At 45.8% G+C, this 15503-nt stretch overlaps 1 protein-coding gene across 2 annotated transcripts in view; it reads right to left on the minus strand.

Annotated features, from left to right (window-relative positions):
- Positions 1 to 9530, minus strand: part of USP22 (ubiquitin specific peptidase 22) — an 89186-nt gene extending 79656 nt beyond the window's left edge. Inside the window, exon 1 of one of the 2 annotated variants that reach the window (XM_059484531.1) lies at positions 8867 to 9530. In XM_059484531.1, coding sequence (XP_059340514.1) covers positions 8867 to 8992 — 126 coding nt within the window. In that variant the 5' untranslated portion in view covers positions 8993 to 9530. The remainder of the gene's footprint in view (positions 1 to 8866) is intronic. The other variant, XM_059484529.1, reaches the window with a different exon arrangement.
- Between the last annotated feature and the right edge of the window lie 5973 nt (positions 9531 to 15503).

Here is a 15503-nt window from a genome sequence, read left to right on the forward strand (position 1 = left end):
GCATTTCTCATCCTGTTCTCCACATCAAGATCATCCCGCAACCAAAAACACAAAATGTAGTCATGAGTGACCAAAGAACTGAGTGTTCATCATGCAGATAAACATTTCCCATAATAATCTCTCGGGAGGGGATGCTTGCTGAGAGAGCATGGCAGAATTCAGCAATGCACAGAGGCCAGTGTGAGTGACAGCTTCACCCTGGCCACCAGGACAGAGATCCAGTCAGGGGCAAAACTGGGCAGTAATATGAAAATAATGAAGCACAGCAAAGAAAACCATAAAACCTTAAGAGAAATTTTGCATCTGTCCCTGGAGGGCAGAGGGTCACAAAGGCTCACCTAACACAAACGAGGTTCTGAAATCAGTCAGTTATCTCAGCTGTCTGCACTCACTGAGCTGTCATGCATCTGCTGTGCAATAAATCTCACCTTTATTTACCAAGCATATTGTAGACAAGGTCCCTTAAAATCTGACTTGCAATGCAACAACAAGGCTGATTGCAGAGGACAGAAGTACAAACTGCAATTAGACAAACTTTGTGAAATAACATCAGGCTGCACAAAGACACAAGGAGGGAAAGATACTTTTTAAACAGAAGTTGGCAAGGGGGAGGTAGGCAAAAATAAAGCTTATAAACTGCTGCTTTCTTTCCTTGTGCTGATAAACACTGAAGTAATTCAAGTCTGTACTTGATTCAAAAACAAAAGCCCTTTAAAAACAGAAGCAAAACATACATATAAAAGCCCTGGCAGTCAATTCAGTGAGATGAATCCAAAGCCAAACCCTATTTAAAAGAGGCTACTTGGATGCATGAACTTCTGAGTGACAAGCAAGGCAAATGGAACTCGGTGCCACATGGGTGTTTGATCCTCCATCATCCCCACCACTGAACTACATTCAAATGCTGCAGGCTCTTTTATGAGTTTAAAAAAAAATAAAGGGACTAATAACTAGGTGATTTTTAAATATAATACATTTCAAACTATGGATTAATACATGGATGAAAACTTGGTTTAATATACTAGGGAAGAGCTGAAACACAGATGAAGGCACTAATGACAAAGAGGAGATATTCCAATGATCTCTTGAATGAATGTAGATTAATGATCTCTACATCTTAATTCTACACAAGCACAACTCACTGAATGTATGAATAGTTACATTTTCACATCTTACATGTATGTGCAGAAGAGCTCAGCTGTGTGTTCAAACCAACCATGGCAAAACCAGCATGGTACAGGGACAAGACCATTTAAGCTCAGTCAAATCCCCGTTCTGACTTCAGACTTAACTATCCAGCAGTGTCAGTTAGGGAGCTGCCTCTCACCACTACCTGAAATATGAGGATATATTAAATATATTTGTCATGTTTAATGTCAGAATTTGTGTCAGGGTATGAAAACTTGCACTAGCCCTCAATAGTTTCATTAAAAAGACATTACATTTGAAGTATGTTGAAAAGAACTCTTCTTACCAATATTCACTTTTTCTGTTTTTTTCAAGTTTCACCTTGTCTAAACCCAATTTTTTTATTCAATGACAAATTTAGTGCACTGTTGATCTTCACAGACATATTTCCCACCAGGGATATGCTGACATCACCAGTGATACTATGCAAGAGGTAGACAAGAAGAGCCACGTTAATTTCAAGCTCCATTAAACACAGGAAAGGAAGAATAAGAGGAGGGGGAAAAGTTCTCTTTAGCAACTTTAAAAGTAGCAGAGACAGGCAAAAAAAAAAAAAAAACCAAACCAAAAAAAAAACGGTTTTACATTAGCGTCACTTATCATTGAGATGTTTTAAGAAAAATAAAACCAAACCTTAAGGAACATTCTACTTAAGTAGAGAAATGCAAAATCTAAAGTAGAGTATTTGCTGTATTCCACACACAAAAGAATGTGACAGGACTGCTTGCTGCTAATCAGTTATCAACTGATAAAGTGAATCTCAGGTTACTTTGAGTCAACTGGTGTCTGGTAACAGTTCACTTTACGATCCTCAAATAGGTCTTGAGACAGATAAAATGATTCTTTCTCTTCAATGAGAGAGATCAGCACCATGGCAGCTGCTCCAGCTAAAAGCAGACCACAGATTGTTCCTGAGCTGCTGTGCAGTTGCATTATGTGCTCCCACTCCCAATCAGAACGCAGGTCTATTCTGCAAGGAGTAACTCTTTACATTGATTCTATTACCAGCTAATGCAGCAAAGTTCTGAGCTTGAATTAAGCCGAGTGTACATAAAGGAGTGCCAGATCAATATGTAAGAGAATACAACTACCAAGACAGAGCTTTCATCCAGTCAGAACAGATCTATCAGCCTCTAGAACTGTTTCTGCTAAGGAAAGGCTCCCAGTTCAGGCCTCTTGGGTAACATATGGCTCTCCCTACACTCCAGCCCTGCTTGCTGTCAGCACAGTGCAGGATAACAAAATAAACTGTAATGTCATTATAGCATTTCACTCACTTCTCCATTGTCCACAGGTTAACGAGAGACTGAGACAGTGGCTCTAGGCAGCTCTTTCTGTCCAAGTCTAGAAAAGTTCCAACAGTCGCTCTTTGCAGGGTGGGGAAAAAATAATTTCTTTTTTAATAATGTTTTGAACAGGCCAGTGAGATGTGTATGGGTCACCTTCAGACTGCCTTTCTCCTGATATATAATAAGAGGACATGTGTATCTCCTCACCTTGGATGCTGCTGCAGGCTACAGACACATTACAACACTTGGAGAACCACGGGAATATAGGTAATAAAAAGCCCAAACCCACTGCTTTAAAGTAGCCATCAGTCAAGTGAAACAGAAAGGTGTGGCTAATAAAAAAAAAAAGCTCCATATCTACCAGGGAAAAGAAAGAAACCAGTTTCTTCACAAGAATTCATAGATCTGCACATGAACAGGAAAAACTGCGGGTGCTTGGTTTAATGTGGGAAACACAAGGTTTTAAACAGAGTTAATGTTTCTCTGGCTTAAAACAAATCAGCCACCACTGGGAATCAAACTAACACTTGCAAGAGTATTTGTAACGAAAAAGGATCCCCAGAGTCCATCCCAAAGGAAAACACTTTTTTTTTTGCTCAACTCAAGGAGCAGTAATTCAGGAGAAGGAGAGTCAGCAATTCATAAGCAGAAAATTTCCACTACCAGTCAGTAATATTTGCCTCTAAATTTGTTACACCGGTTACTGAAACAGAAAATCCTCAAATGAAAGGAGGAGAGTACGAGGTTTGCAAGCAATTTGCAGCTCTGGTTTCACCTTAACGCCACAGATTAAGGCTTGAAACAAAAATGAGGCTATCACCTAACCTTTGTTTGGGGTTTAAAGCTTTGATGGCTTAAAATAAAGCTCAACACATAGTCCAGCAAATCAAACAAAGCCATTCCACCCTGCTCACCTTCACACTACTGCCTGTCATTTCAGTTTAAAAGCTTTCAGCATTAAGCAAATGAAATCGTTGACTGCAGACAAAATTAAAGAGATGCTACAACTACTCTGACAAACAGCTTGGCTATGAGCAAACCTTTGACTGCCGCTAAGACTACAGGAAAAAAAAAGAAATAAGCCTTCTTGTCCAACATATCCCTATTCTTTCCTTCATCAGCCTGTGCAGATCCATCTCCTTGCTCTACAAAAGGGAACAAATACAAGTAGGAAGAAAACTGCATTTATTGTCTCTCCCATCCATGTCAAAAACCAAAAAGTCCTGATGGTTCAGATCCCACAATTTAAAAATTGCTATTCACCATCTTCAGGCTCATGGTGCACGACTAATTCCTAACCTTTGGACCAGAAACCAACAAGTGATTTAAAAAAAAAAAAAAAAAAATCACAATACAGGATACAAAATAGGGTTTAGCACCACTAGGAAGAGGAAAGTCTTGTATTATGTTCTTCAGCACCAGAGACACAAGCTCAGCTGAGCATTCTCTATCTGGCACATCCCATGTACACCAGGCTCTGCTGAGTACAGAGCTAAAATCTCATTTCTGGGCATGTCTCACACCAAAGGTCATGTCTTCACACTGAGAGAAAGAGAACATTACCTTGAGCAGCTCTAAGGACCTTTTCAATCCTTAGTGGTTAAGAACTAAGGAAGATTGCTCAGGTATGAAACTGAAACTCCTGAACAATGAAGCTTGCAGTAGACTCTGACACCTCTCATGGGCTTTCAGGGAGAAGGCAGCTCCCACAGCACATGGCAAAGAACATCCTTCCTGAGTCACACAGTTCACTCAGGCAGCCACAGCAGAGTGCACAGCTGAAAAAGAGACATGCTTCTTGAATCCTGGATTCCTCTTTCGAGTGCTTCACAGGATTTGCAATCCAGAAGTTTGGTGCACACGCTAAAAACGTTAAAGAAAAACAAGCTAAGATTTCCTCGTTAATTTAAGCATTCCAAACACCAAGCCTGTGAAGATGGCACAGCCTGGTGAGGCTCCTGGCCTGTCTGTTACAGCACAAAGCAGATCAGCTAAGCAGCACCTCCCTGTTCCTGGACAGGTACATGGGCAAGGCCCTTGGGAAGATAACGTGCCTCAACAGGCACAAGATGAGAAGTTCCACCAGCAGCTTACCCTGAAGACTGCAAAGTCACTTCAGCAAGAACATGACACACTGATTTAGACTGTGAACCACAATACTTGCTACTGAAAACATGACACAGCAGTTATCTGCCATGTTATTTTAACCTTTTTAACTTTGAAAGTTAGGAAATGAACCAAAGTCATTTCAGGTTTAAGTCTAAGAATTTATTATCTGTCAAAATATTACAAAGAGCCACACACTGAAGTCACCAGTTCATGGGGGGAATGATACCTGATGAAAAGTCATCACCAATAAAAGGAAATGTTTCTTCCTATCTGAAAGGATCAGTTGGTCTGGAGGACCCATGTAAAGAGAGAATAATGGGAAAAACAAGAGAAGCTCTCAAACAGGCAGAAATATGCCAGAATGCAGCTGCTGTCAGTAAAAGTGCACAGCCCCTGACAGGCAATTATTCTTTGATCTATTGGCTGAAGCACTGAACAAACATTCTGAAATTCCACACAGAACCTTGTGCATATCACGACTGTGGTCACAATGACCAGTTTACTTTTATCATCAAGAGCCTTTTCAGGGCAGTGATAGTAAGAACCATTCAAAATGAGACAGTTTTCCTCCAAGGCGCAGAGTCCAGGAAGAGGGAATTTAATCATAAATTCAGTTGCCCTTCCAGCAATGAAACCATTACTTACCAACTCCTGGACACAAAGATACATCTACATGTGTAATTGCTCACTGATGGGGACAAAAGCTACATTCAGCACTGCAAAACAGATTTTTCTCATCTGTAATTCTAAAGGAATAAGCCAAGTGTTTCAAGTGTGACTCTACAGAAAAAAAATGGAAAAAGCTGACATGAAGGTCTGGCACAAGCCTTTTCAGCATCCTCTGCCTGCTCCCTAATTCCTGAATGGGGAGTAGTGGTGACAAATTTAAGGACCTCTTCTAGAGTGTTACTTAATTAAGTGTGAGGTAATTTTCAGATCAAAATACTCAAGGTAAAGTCCATGACCTACAGAAACACGAGCTGTGCCATCAGGTTATTAAACAGATTCTAACTACAGCAAATTAAAACTCAAGAGTTACAAGTCAAAGCCCCAACAATGAAAAAGTCCACCCTAATTTTATGTCACTTCACACACAACTGGAGGTCTAAAACCTAGCTCCAACATTTAATCACAATAACTATAATTTCAAGAGTCAGTCTTTGGATTTCTCCTGCTTCTCTTGTTCCACTCTTCAGCGTGACAGCTTTGTCTTTGCTTAGGCTTCACCACCAGCAACACAATTACACCACGGCAATCCCCGTGCCTAGAACAGCTTGTACCAGTGCTGCACTTGAGTTTGGCCAAGCTGCAGTGAGATGAGGCAAGTCCCAGCCTCGCTCCTCGGTGTGGGTACAACAATGCACCGTGATGACAGCTCAAATCCCGGCACAGCCAACGCTTCGGGAGCAAACACACTGAAAATCTTCACCAGAATCCCAGTGCCTACAAAGACACGTACATAATTACCCCCTGGTTCTGACTGAGGATTGAAATACACGTTCAGGAGACAGCTTTCCCACTATAAAGCAGGCTTTAGAGCCATTCTGCTGGAAGCACTGGCTGTAAAGCAAACTGAACCGTGAGCTGGAGCTCGTAAAAGCTTATTCACAGAAAAGGTGCGTAGTAAAGCAACAGCACTGCACTAAAATGGTCTGCCAAGGCAGAACGCAGCGGAGGTACAGCACGAGAACGGACCCTTTCTGCCCCCTGCAGTTCCCACTGCTCCCTGGATTGCCAAGGCAGGCTTAGGAGGGATGGTAGCTACCATTCTAGAACCAGAACCATTTACAGCTGGCTCTCACCAACAGCCAAGGCATTTTTACACCTACCTTCATCTGAGCAGCAGTTAAACTGCCCAGTGCCTTCCATAAAGATCAATTTTATATGTTTGGAATGTTTCCTGTGATAAACATATAATGTGACTGTCCATGATCATGCAATAAAAAGAGTATCTCTTGCTAATAAACCTTTAATTTAGCCTCATCGTTTTGATGATTAGGATTAAGAAGAATCTTCACCAATGAATAGGTGCTCTTAAGCAGTCACAGCTTGCTCCTAAAATATATATACACGTATACATAATATATGTGTATGTTAACTACTAAAGGACAAAGGATTGGTTCTGAGTTATATAGACTATCTAGGTAATTTTATTTCTAGTTATTAGACTATAAATACACCACCAAACAGAAAACACCCTTTTCCTAATTTTACATGTAAATCTGTCAGGCACACATATGTACAGGGAATTTCAATGAATTAAAATTCCACAGAAGAAGGTCTCATGTTCCTATATATAAAGGGTGAATAAAGTACCATAACTGTCACTTATAGACTTCCTTCAATCCTTAAAAACATAGACAGGGAATTGAATCCAAATTTAGCTACCCAAAATGTTGCCCCATATTGATCATGCACACCCACATATTTCAGGTGGGCTGGATTCAGAAACCTAATTGTTTCCATACTGGCAACCTGCTTAAAAAAAAAGTGGGGGGGAAAAGCATTTTTAGCATGTACTAGGAAAACTGGTGTTTTTCCTGGGCTGACAGATAATTTTGAAACAATCCTGTTCTGCTTTATGAGCCTGGCTGTGCAAAGAGGAAGTGAGAACAGATTGATTACAATGGAATATTCTCAATTTTCAGCTGTTTTCTTAAGCAATGATGAACACATCCCTGCATTATATTTCAGAAGGAAAAAGCTGTTGCAGCACACAGGAGGTATGCAGGTTACACAGGATGCTCCATATTTAGAAAAAGGTAATTCTGCTAATGAAATTTTATTTTCATTCTTCCACATAGCTCTTGCTTTATATTTGTCTGAGACATCTTCATACCTCACTTGCCATTTTTTTCTTCCACAGCACAGACACAATTTTTTCTCCATTTAAGCTGAAAACACCATCAACTATATCCCAATTTGTATTTTAACATGCTATAGGCTAAATAAACCCAGATTTTGACTAACATACTCCATAATATTGACCCGTAGGGAATTGTAAGGTATTTAAAACAAGTCTGGCCATACTTTGCAGGGCTATCAAGTAATTAAACCCATTTAAAACATATTTCTTCTCAGATTCCATTTTTTTCCTCTTTAGGTAAAAAAACTGGGAAACTGGATTATCCTGAGAACATGAACTGAGCACAGAGAAATGGTTTGGCACCTCACCCTTTAAGTGCATCCTTCATGCTCTAGTTCTATTATGAATAATAAGCTGAGCAGCTTAATGCAAAGCACTGGGATCACAAAGTTTTCAATGGGTTGTTCCAACAAAAACACAATCCGTGCTGTCCCAAACCCCAAGTTTTGCTCCGTGTAGCTGCTGCCTTCCCCTCCTCAGTCACCAATGCGACGACTGACAGAAATCTGCCAAGTCACTTTGAAGTAAAAACTAGTTGATTCTAGGGAAAAACAGTAATTAGTCGCACAGTACATAGAGCAGCCCTCCAGAAGCATACATGTGTATAAGGATGTTATTATAGGAGATAGGTGGGGAAAAGCACTCTTGCTGCTTTTTGCCTGGTTTACAGGGATTTTTCCCAGGGGCCAACCCCTCCTGCCCTTCCCCGCACTCCAGGCTGAGCCAGTTCCTTTCCCCACGCCCCACCAGAGCAGGAATCCCCTTTTCCAAGTGGATTATCAGCACGAGCAGCTTTTTTTTTTTTTTCCTTGGTTTTTTTTTTTTTTTTTTAAGGAAAACCACACACACACAACCGAGCGAGCCGCAGCCCCCGGCGCCGGGACCCGCTCCCAGCCATTGTGCTCCGCGCAGCCCCCGGGCTCGGGCGCGGCCCCGCGGGGCTCCACAAAGCTCCGCCACAGGCCGGACGTGCCCGGTGCCCCGGGCCTCCCCTCCCCCCGGTATTCCGGGAAACCTCCGGGAGGAGGAGGAGGAGGAGAAGGAGGAGGAGGAAGCGGCGGCGCTGCGGAACAGCCCCGCTGCGGAAAAGCCGCCGGGGCAGGTGGCAGGGAGGGAGGCCCCGCCGGGGCTGCTTCCCTCCTCCATCCCGGTGCCCCCCCCTCGCCATCCCGGAGGCACCGAGCGCTTCCTCCTCCCTCCCCCCAGGACCGCGTGCGGGAGCTCGGGCCCACCTGCCCCGTGGGGAGGGAAGGAGGGAGGGCTGGAGGGGGACCGGACCCGTCCCCTCCCCGAGGCGGCGGCGGGTGGGTCGGGGAGGGAGGGAAGGGAAGGGAAGGGAAGGGAAGGGAAGGGAAGGGAAGGGAAGGGAAGGGAAGGGAAGGGAAGGGGGGTGGATGCGAGCCGCCCCCGGTACCTTGCGCTTCCTGGTCTCGGCCGAGCCGCTCCACACGAAGCACTGGTAAATCGCCCGCAGGTTCTGCTTCCAGTTCTCCACCTTGAAGCCGGTCACATGGCAGCACCCGGCCGCCGGCGGACTCATGTCAGACCCCCCCACATCAATCCGCCCGCACACGGGCCGGGCCGGCGGGCAGCGAGCCGGCCCCTTCCCCCGCCCCGCAGCACCGACACGGGCCGGGGCCCCCCCGCCCTCAGGGGCTCCGGCCCCTCACGCCGCCGCCGCCGGGGAGCCGCTGGCACATAGAGCCGGGGCTCCGCCACGGCCCCCCGGCTCCGAACAAAGCGCGGCGGGCGGGCAGCGCGCACTCCCTCCCGCCCTTCTCCCGCACACACAAAGATGGGGCGCTCTGAGGCGAGGAGAAGGAGGAGGCGGCGGCTGTAGCGGCCGCTGCCGCCCCCGGAGTGGCCGCCGCTCCCTTCTACCTCATAGAGGCCGCTGTGGAAGCGGCGGGCGGAGGGGAAGGGAGGGGATGGGGGCGCTGGCGGCGGCGACCCCGGCCGCGGTGCGAGCGGGCGTGTGTGGGGAAGGGGGCGAGTCCCCGCCCGCCGCTGCTCCGGCTTCCCCCGCCGGCGCCCGCACGGCTCTTGTCCCTTTAAACCGCCCCCCCGCCTCCTTCGCCGGCTCCTTCCTCCTCCGCCTCGCCCGCGCCCCCCCCGCCCGCCGCGAGCAATGGTCCGAGCCGCTCACTCAACCCAGCCCGCCCGGCCCGAAGTGGGATAGACCAACGGGGAAGGTGCGGGAGGAGCGCCCCCTCTGCCCCGCCGCCCGCGAGGGAGGGAGCGGCGGGGGGAAGGAGCGCGCCGATTGGTCCGCGTACCTGTCAATCCACCCATCTCTAGCGGCTCATTGGTTGCTTTCCCTTTCTTCTCTCCCCCCTCCACCCTTCCTACCTAGCATTTCCCCCGCCGGAAAAAGGCGGGACATCCCGGACGATTAACAGCTTATCTGACCAACGGAAATAAAGGGTGGGGTCTATGTGGTGGGAGCGGCGGTGTGATTGGCTGGGCTGGACGTCAGTCACGATGCAGGCGGAGAGCGGTTTGGCTGCGTCCGTGAGGGGGGCGGTCCCTCCCAGAGCAGCCTGCGCTGCTGTCACATCCGCTGGTGCCGCTCTCGCCGTTCCTTCAGTGGCTTCCTGAGGGGAGCGGGGTCTCCTGAGGGGAGAGCGATCCCCGGGCTCCCGGGAGGGCTCCGCGCCCTGCTCCGACCGGCTCCCAGGACCATATATGTTCCCTCCATACCGCCAGCCTGCATGTTGGTGTTCCATAGGGGAGAAACAAAAGCGGTGTATAACCAGAACTGGTGTTATTTCAGCTTTTTCCTATACAAGGAAATGGGTGGACAGTGTAAAATGCTGGGATCTGTACATAGTTTTCAGCTTGTATGCCACACACAGTATAGGGTTACATAATGGAGTGAGACAGGAGAGAAAGGATGGGAATTATGCCGTGGTTTCTCAAGAGAGAGAGCAGAGGCTTTGCAGAGGCTTCTTAGACAATCACTGCAAACACTGTGCCACAAGGAAATAAGTGGCGAAGTTCCACCACATTATTTCACCAATCCCGTTTTTCAGTGCGTGCTAATCCCATTCCTCAGGAGCTGTAACCTTGAAATCTTCACCTTGCAGATTCCCATATAGTGTCCAGTTTCCTCACCTGCTGCTGCAGCTTGCGAGAAATAAATACAAAAATTTGTGACAATCACCTGAGGACTTTCCGTTTCCTGCAGAGCTGCTGCTGGTTTAAAAAGAAAGCAAGGTAAATAGTAGGAATGTTGGTTTATGATCTGTGTGTAGCTAGAAGGTTTGGTGGCCAAGCAAGGCTGAGCAAAGAGCTGGGATTGTGCCCCCAGGCTGAGGCAGCAGCAGGACACGCTGTCCCTCTGCGTGGGACACCTGGAATTGCTGCTCCTCCTGGCTCACACTGCTTATTAGCCTCTCCCAGAAATCCCCCTTACACGCAGTCTGGGGATTATACTCCAGTGATAAACCTGGAATTGCCCCACAGGTGGAAAAATAAAGGTGCCAAGAGCCAGGAGAGGGCCCGATTATCCTGCTGTGTACACAAGTTGCACTGAATGTTTCAGAAGATTATGAGTGGAATGTGGAGGGAGGCTGTACCTTCTCTTTGACCCTGTGTAATCATTAGACCTATTAAGTCATCACAGTGCAGCCTACAGCTCCTTGGAATGGGAACAGGAATTGGTGCTGCACGTCCTTCCTGTGTTAACCCAACTTTCAGGAGAGTTAACCAGTTTTCAAAAACAGGAGTCAGAGAGAGCCAGCCCCTTCCCTGAGAAAACCACCCTCAGAAAAGAGGGAAGTTAGGGATTGCCAGCTCAAAGTGCATAGAAAGGAACAGGATTGGTGATTAGTGTCCTAACAGCATCTAATAATTATTCTCTGAATATTTCCAATTAAACAAAGCCTCAGATATTGCTACAGTCTAAATACAAGAAGAAAGTTATTCTTATTCTGCACCAACCTACTGTTACTAATCTGGGGCTTTTCTCCATGGCTACCACATCAAAACAGGAGATAAAGATAAAAGACAGAGTTTCTGCCAATGAAATTTATGTCCATCTCGCTGAAAAAACAGGATACCAAAGAGACAATACATATGTTCAGTGTCCTGCAGACTCTGAAATTTTCACGGAGATTTCTGTGCCACTCTGTCTTGCAGAGTCCCCGTGTTTACTCCCTTTAGGGTGTGCTGTCTTATGCAGAAATAACAAGAATTGTGAGTTTAAACACAATTGCTTTAAGAAACACATTTTTTAGTGGTTCTCTTTCAAAGAGAGAACCTTTGAGAAAATACTGATCTTTCTCTGTCTGGCCACTTCCAGGACAATTAGCAGAGTTACCTACTCCTGTCCTGGAGGCTTCTGACCCTGCTGAGGGTGTGAGGAGCATCCTCTGAGCCACAAAAGACCCACATGGAGCACACCTATCCTGGAGCACACCTGGTGACACCCACTGTCACTTCCCAAAGGCAGCAGTGCAGAAATTTAAAGATCAATTCTTAGGGGATATTTCCAAAGTGTAGATGTTACCTTTCAAACTTAAAGCTCCCCCAGGGTTCCCTTGGCACCTTATTCTCCATAAATGGGGTTTATTTATGCTAGAAATTCAGCTTGAGCTTCTTTTGGTAAACTGGAACCAGAGTAAAAATCCACTTTGGGACAGTGTAGAAAACAGGAGCTTTTGAGATTATTTTTGAGGCCAGCTCCTGATTTGAGGGGCTTGAGGCAAAACTCTACACATGTCATTAAAACCCTTTCCTTTCTGTCCTGTGAAGACACCAGAATGTTTCCTATGAAGTATAAAAACTTCCAACTCTACAAACACTTCTTGCTTGTTGCAGCCCACACACTGAAGGCGACACAACAGCACAGAGCAGCAGCCAAAACAAAATAGGAGTGGAAATCAGTGACAACATTTTGTCAGGTAGTAATTGTTAAATCAGGGCCTGCTTGTTGCCCACACACACACACAAGTTTACAAGCTTGCTGTTGTTTAATTTACTCTTGGGCATAGCTTGGGACTGTTTCTAGAAAAAAACCCTTTGGTGCAGCAGATAGCTTGGGAAAGGATTTGCCTCTGGGGGGAGGAAACAGTTTCATTCTCTCCTGTGTCTCATGGAAGAATTTTTAATTTTAAAGCATTGATGATTATGCTAATTAGTGCTTACCCTCAAATGCCAGTGGAATATAAATGTTGATAGTAGCTAAAACACACTGCAAATGTGCAGCAAAGTCTTCCTCCAGAGAGTCATCTGCGTTCCATGATAGCTCAGCTGGGGAGAAGCAGCATTCTTCACGTGGAAAAGCAAAGGAACTGCTTCTTCTATCCATGTCATCCCAAGCTGGCACTTCTGGGCTCCTCTGGATAGCCATGAATCAGCTGTTACCTCAGGACCTGGACACGCTTTGCCATGATATGTGTTAAAATGTCCAATTTCATTCTCAGGTAAACAGGAACCTTTCCCTTTGTCCAGGTGTGTGAGCAGCATCAAGGATTTGGGTGGGATTCCTCCCAAATCCTGGATTACAAGTGGAGCTGGCCTAAATTTGGACCTGCAAGAGGCTGAAGCCCCTTGTTCCACAGTGGATTTGGAGGGGGATGTTCAGGAGCTTTTCTCCTGCAAGCACAAGGGCTCTCCATGCTGATAACCAGTGCAGAATATGTGAGGATTCCTCAGTACCTCTCCTGCATTTTTTCAGGCACTCTAAAAAATAAAAGTTCTTCCACATTCTAAAAGGGAAGAATTTACAGAACTACTATGCTTACCTAAACACACACATAAAAATATTTTAAAGCCTAAAAAGAACACTTTTAACTTTTAAAAATTACCCTATTTTTAATCTTCAGGATTTTTTTCCCCTGAGCTCAAATCTTGTCATCCAAGCATTGTAAACTTCCATGCAAGTAGTACTGCCATTGCTTAATCCACTGCCTTTAGAGCAGATGAGGCTGAATGTGTGGCTGCAGGGCTAAAAGCCCTGGAGATACCAGAGGCAGAATCCATTGTGTGATTCTCCTGAAGCTGATTGCTTCTGAATCCCTGTGAAGTTCAGCTGAGTGACCTCAGACTCCTGAAGGTTTGTAGGGAAACACTGGTACCTGTCATTTATCTCAGGGATGGGGTACTGACCTTGCTGCAAACCCAGATGGGTTGTAAAGTCCCAGCTTCTCTAAAAATTCTTGTTTTCATCCCAATCCATTGGCAATGGCACCTGGTAGGTGCCAGAGCAGAATTTCCATGTGGCTCAGTCTTGGCACAGGACACAGAGTGGTTTCTTGAATCCACAACATTCCATGATAAAGGATTGGTTCAGCTGAGCAGATCCTGCCAGAAGGATGATTGTCAGTCCAAGGGTTGCACAGATTGGTGGATTTTTGTGGATAAAGCTGACTTTGGACTTGGTAATCAACTCTTCCCATTCTCTCTTGGAATCATGGCACCCTGTACAGCAAATTTAAAGGTACTGACACTAAATTTCTTGTCTTTGACATCTTTTGCAGAGCTCTTCAAAGCAGTGCACAAGGCTCCAAGGATTCATGGCCTGTGGATTGAAAATAGTCCTAGAAAAACACAATGTCTCTGCTTATTTTTCTGCAGATCACTCGTTAAATTTCCCGTCAGCGCTGTCAGAGGGTGAAATCTTGGCCCCAGCTGAACTCAACAGGAATTTTGCCACTGACTTGAATGGAGCTAAAATGTCACTCCTGCTATTTGTCAAGGCAATTACATCCAGACAATACTTTTAACATCTGGCTTCGAGTGAACACACAGAGCAGTTCACTCCCTCAGTCTCTGAAGACAACACAGGACATTGGCTATCTCCATAAAAAATGCAACATTTGTCCTTGGCAAGCTGCTTGTAATGAAGAGGGGATCCATCCAGTGACATCCAGGAACCAAGTCCCTGTTCCTTACCCTATAGTTATTGGCAATAGCATCAATAGATTTTCTGTCACTTTCTGGGAACAATGTCAAAAGCACCCATGTACTGTTGCAAGTCATTCTGTTGTACAAACTTTGTTTAGAACAGCAGATCTGGCCTCATCTGTGGTTTCTCACAGATGAGGGGGGTTTTCACCCGGTTCATCTCCTGTTTCCCAAGGCACTGGAAGGTCCCCTGTTAGGTCAGGGAGCAGCATTTCTATCTAAACCTTTCTCTGAGTATGGTGGTCAAAGGTAAAGCCGAAGGACAACTGATTATAGGAGAAAAAATGGTGTGAACTCATTTCCTTTTCTAAAAACCCACCTGAGACAAGGCAATATTGATTTATTGCAAAATATAAAGGTTAGGTCAACCTCGAGTGGGGCACACCTTTTCCTGGTAGGAAAAAATAAAATCATATATATAGAATTATTTGATCAGTGGTGATTAAAAAATCTATTTGAATGGGAAGAATCACAGGATCATAGAATGGTTTGGCTTGGAAGAGATACTGAAGATAATCCAGTTCCTGCCCCTGCTGTGGTCAGGGACACTGTTCACTAGACCACGTGGCTTCAAGCCCCATCCAGCCTGGCTTTGAACACTTGAACAACACAGAGATGGGGCATCCACAACTTCTCTGAGTCATTGGATGATGTCTGGAAGAACAGAGATGTACAAAGAGAGGGGGTTTTAAGCACCAGGTAGGCAGGGGTCTGTTCCCAGCTGGTGAGCTGCTGTACTGCTCACCTGAGCAAAACCAGCTTCCCTTGGTCTCCTTCCATCCCCGGGGATGCAAAGCCAAACTCAGCCACCAGCATCTGATGAGCCTTAATTCCCAGCACTTAAATAATTAGCTTCTCAAATGTACGAAAACAACTCTCATTTTCTGGATTAATGAGGAGAGCTGGGTTCCACTGAGCACAGCTATTATGGAGCTGCTAATGCAGGGTTGGATTCCATGGCTGCCTCTGAGCACAGAGCCCCGGGGAGAGCAGGAGCACGGGAGAGCAACGCTGCAGGGCAAAGGGGAGCCAGCAGGGGAAACCCTGGCACTGCTCTGTGGGTTTATGCAGGGGGAAGGAGGATTTTAGTTCTGTGTCTGCTCAGTCTCATCATTGATGATGATGCCACATAACCCAGATGA

This window comes from Ammospiza nelsoni, chromosome 17, assembly GCF_027579445.1.
Source record: "Ammospiza nelsoni isolate bAmmNel1 chromosome 17, bAmmNel1.pri, whole genome shotgun sequence".
NCBI lineage: Eukaryota > Metazoa > Chordata > Aves > Passeriformes > Passerellidae > Ammospiza > Ammospiza nelsoni.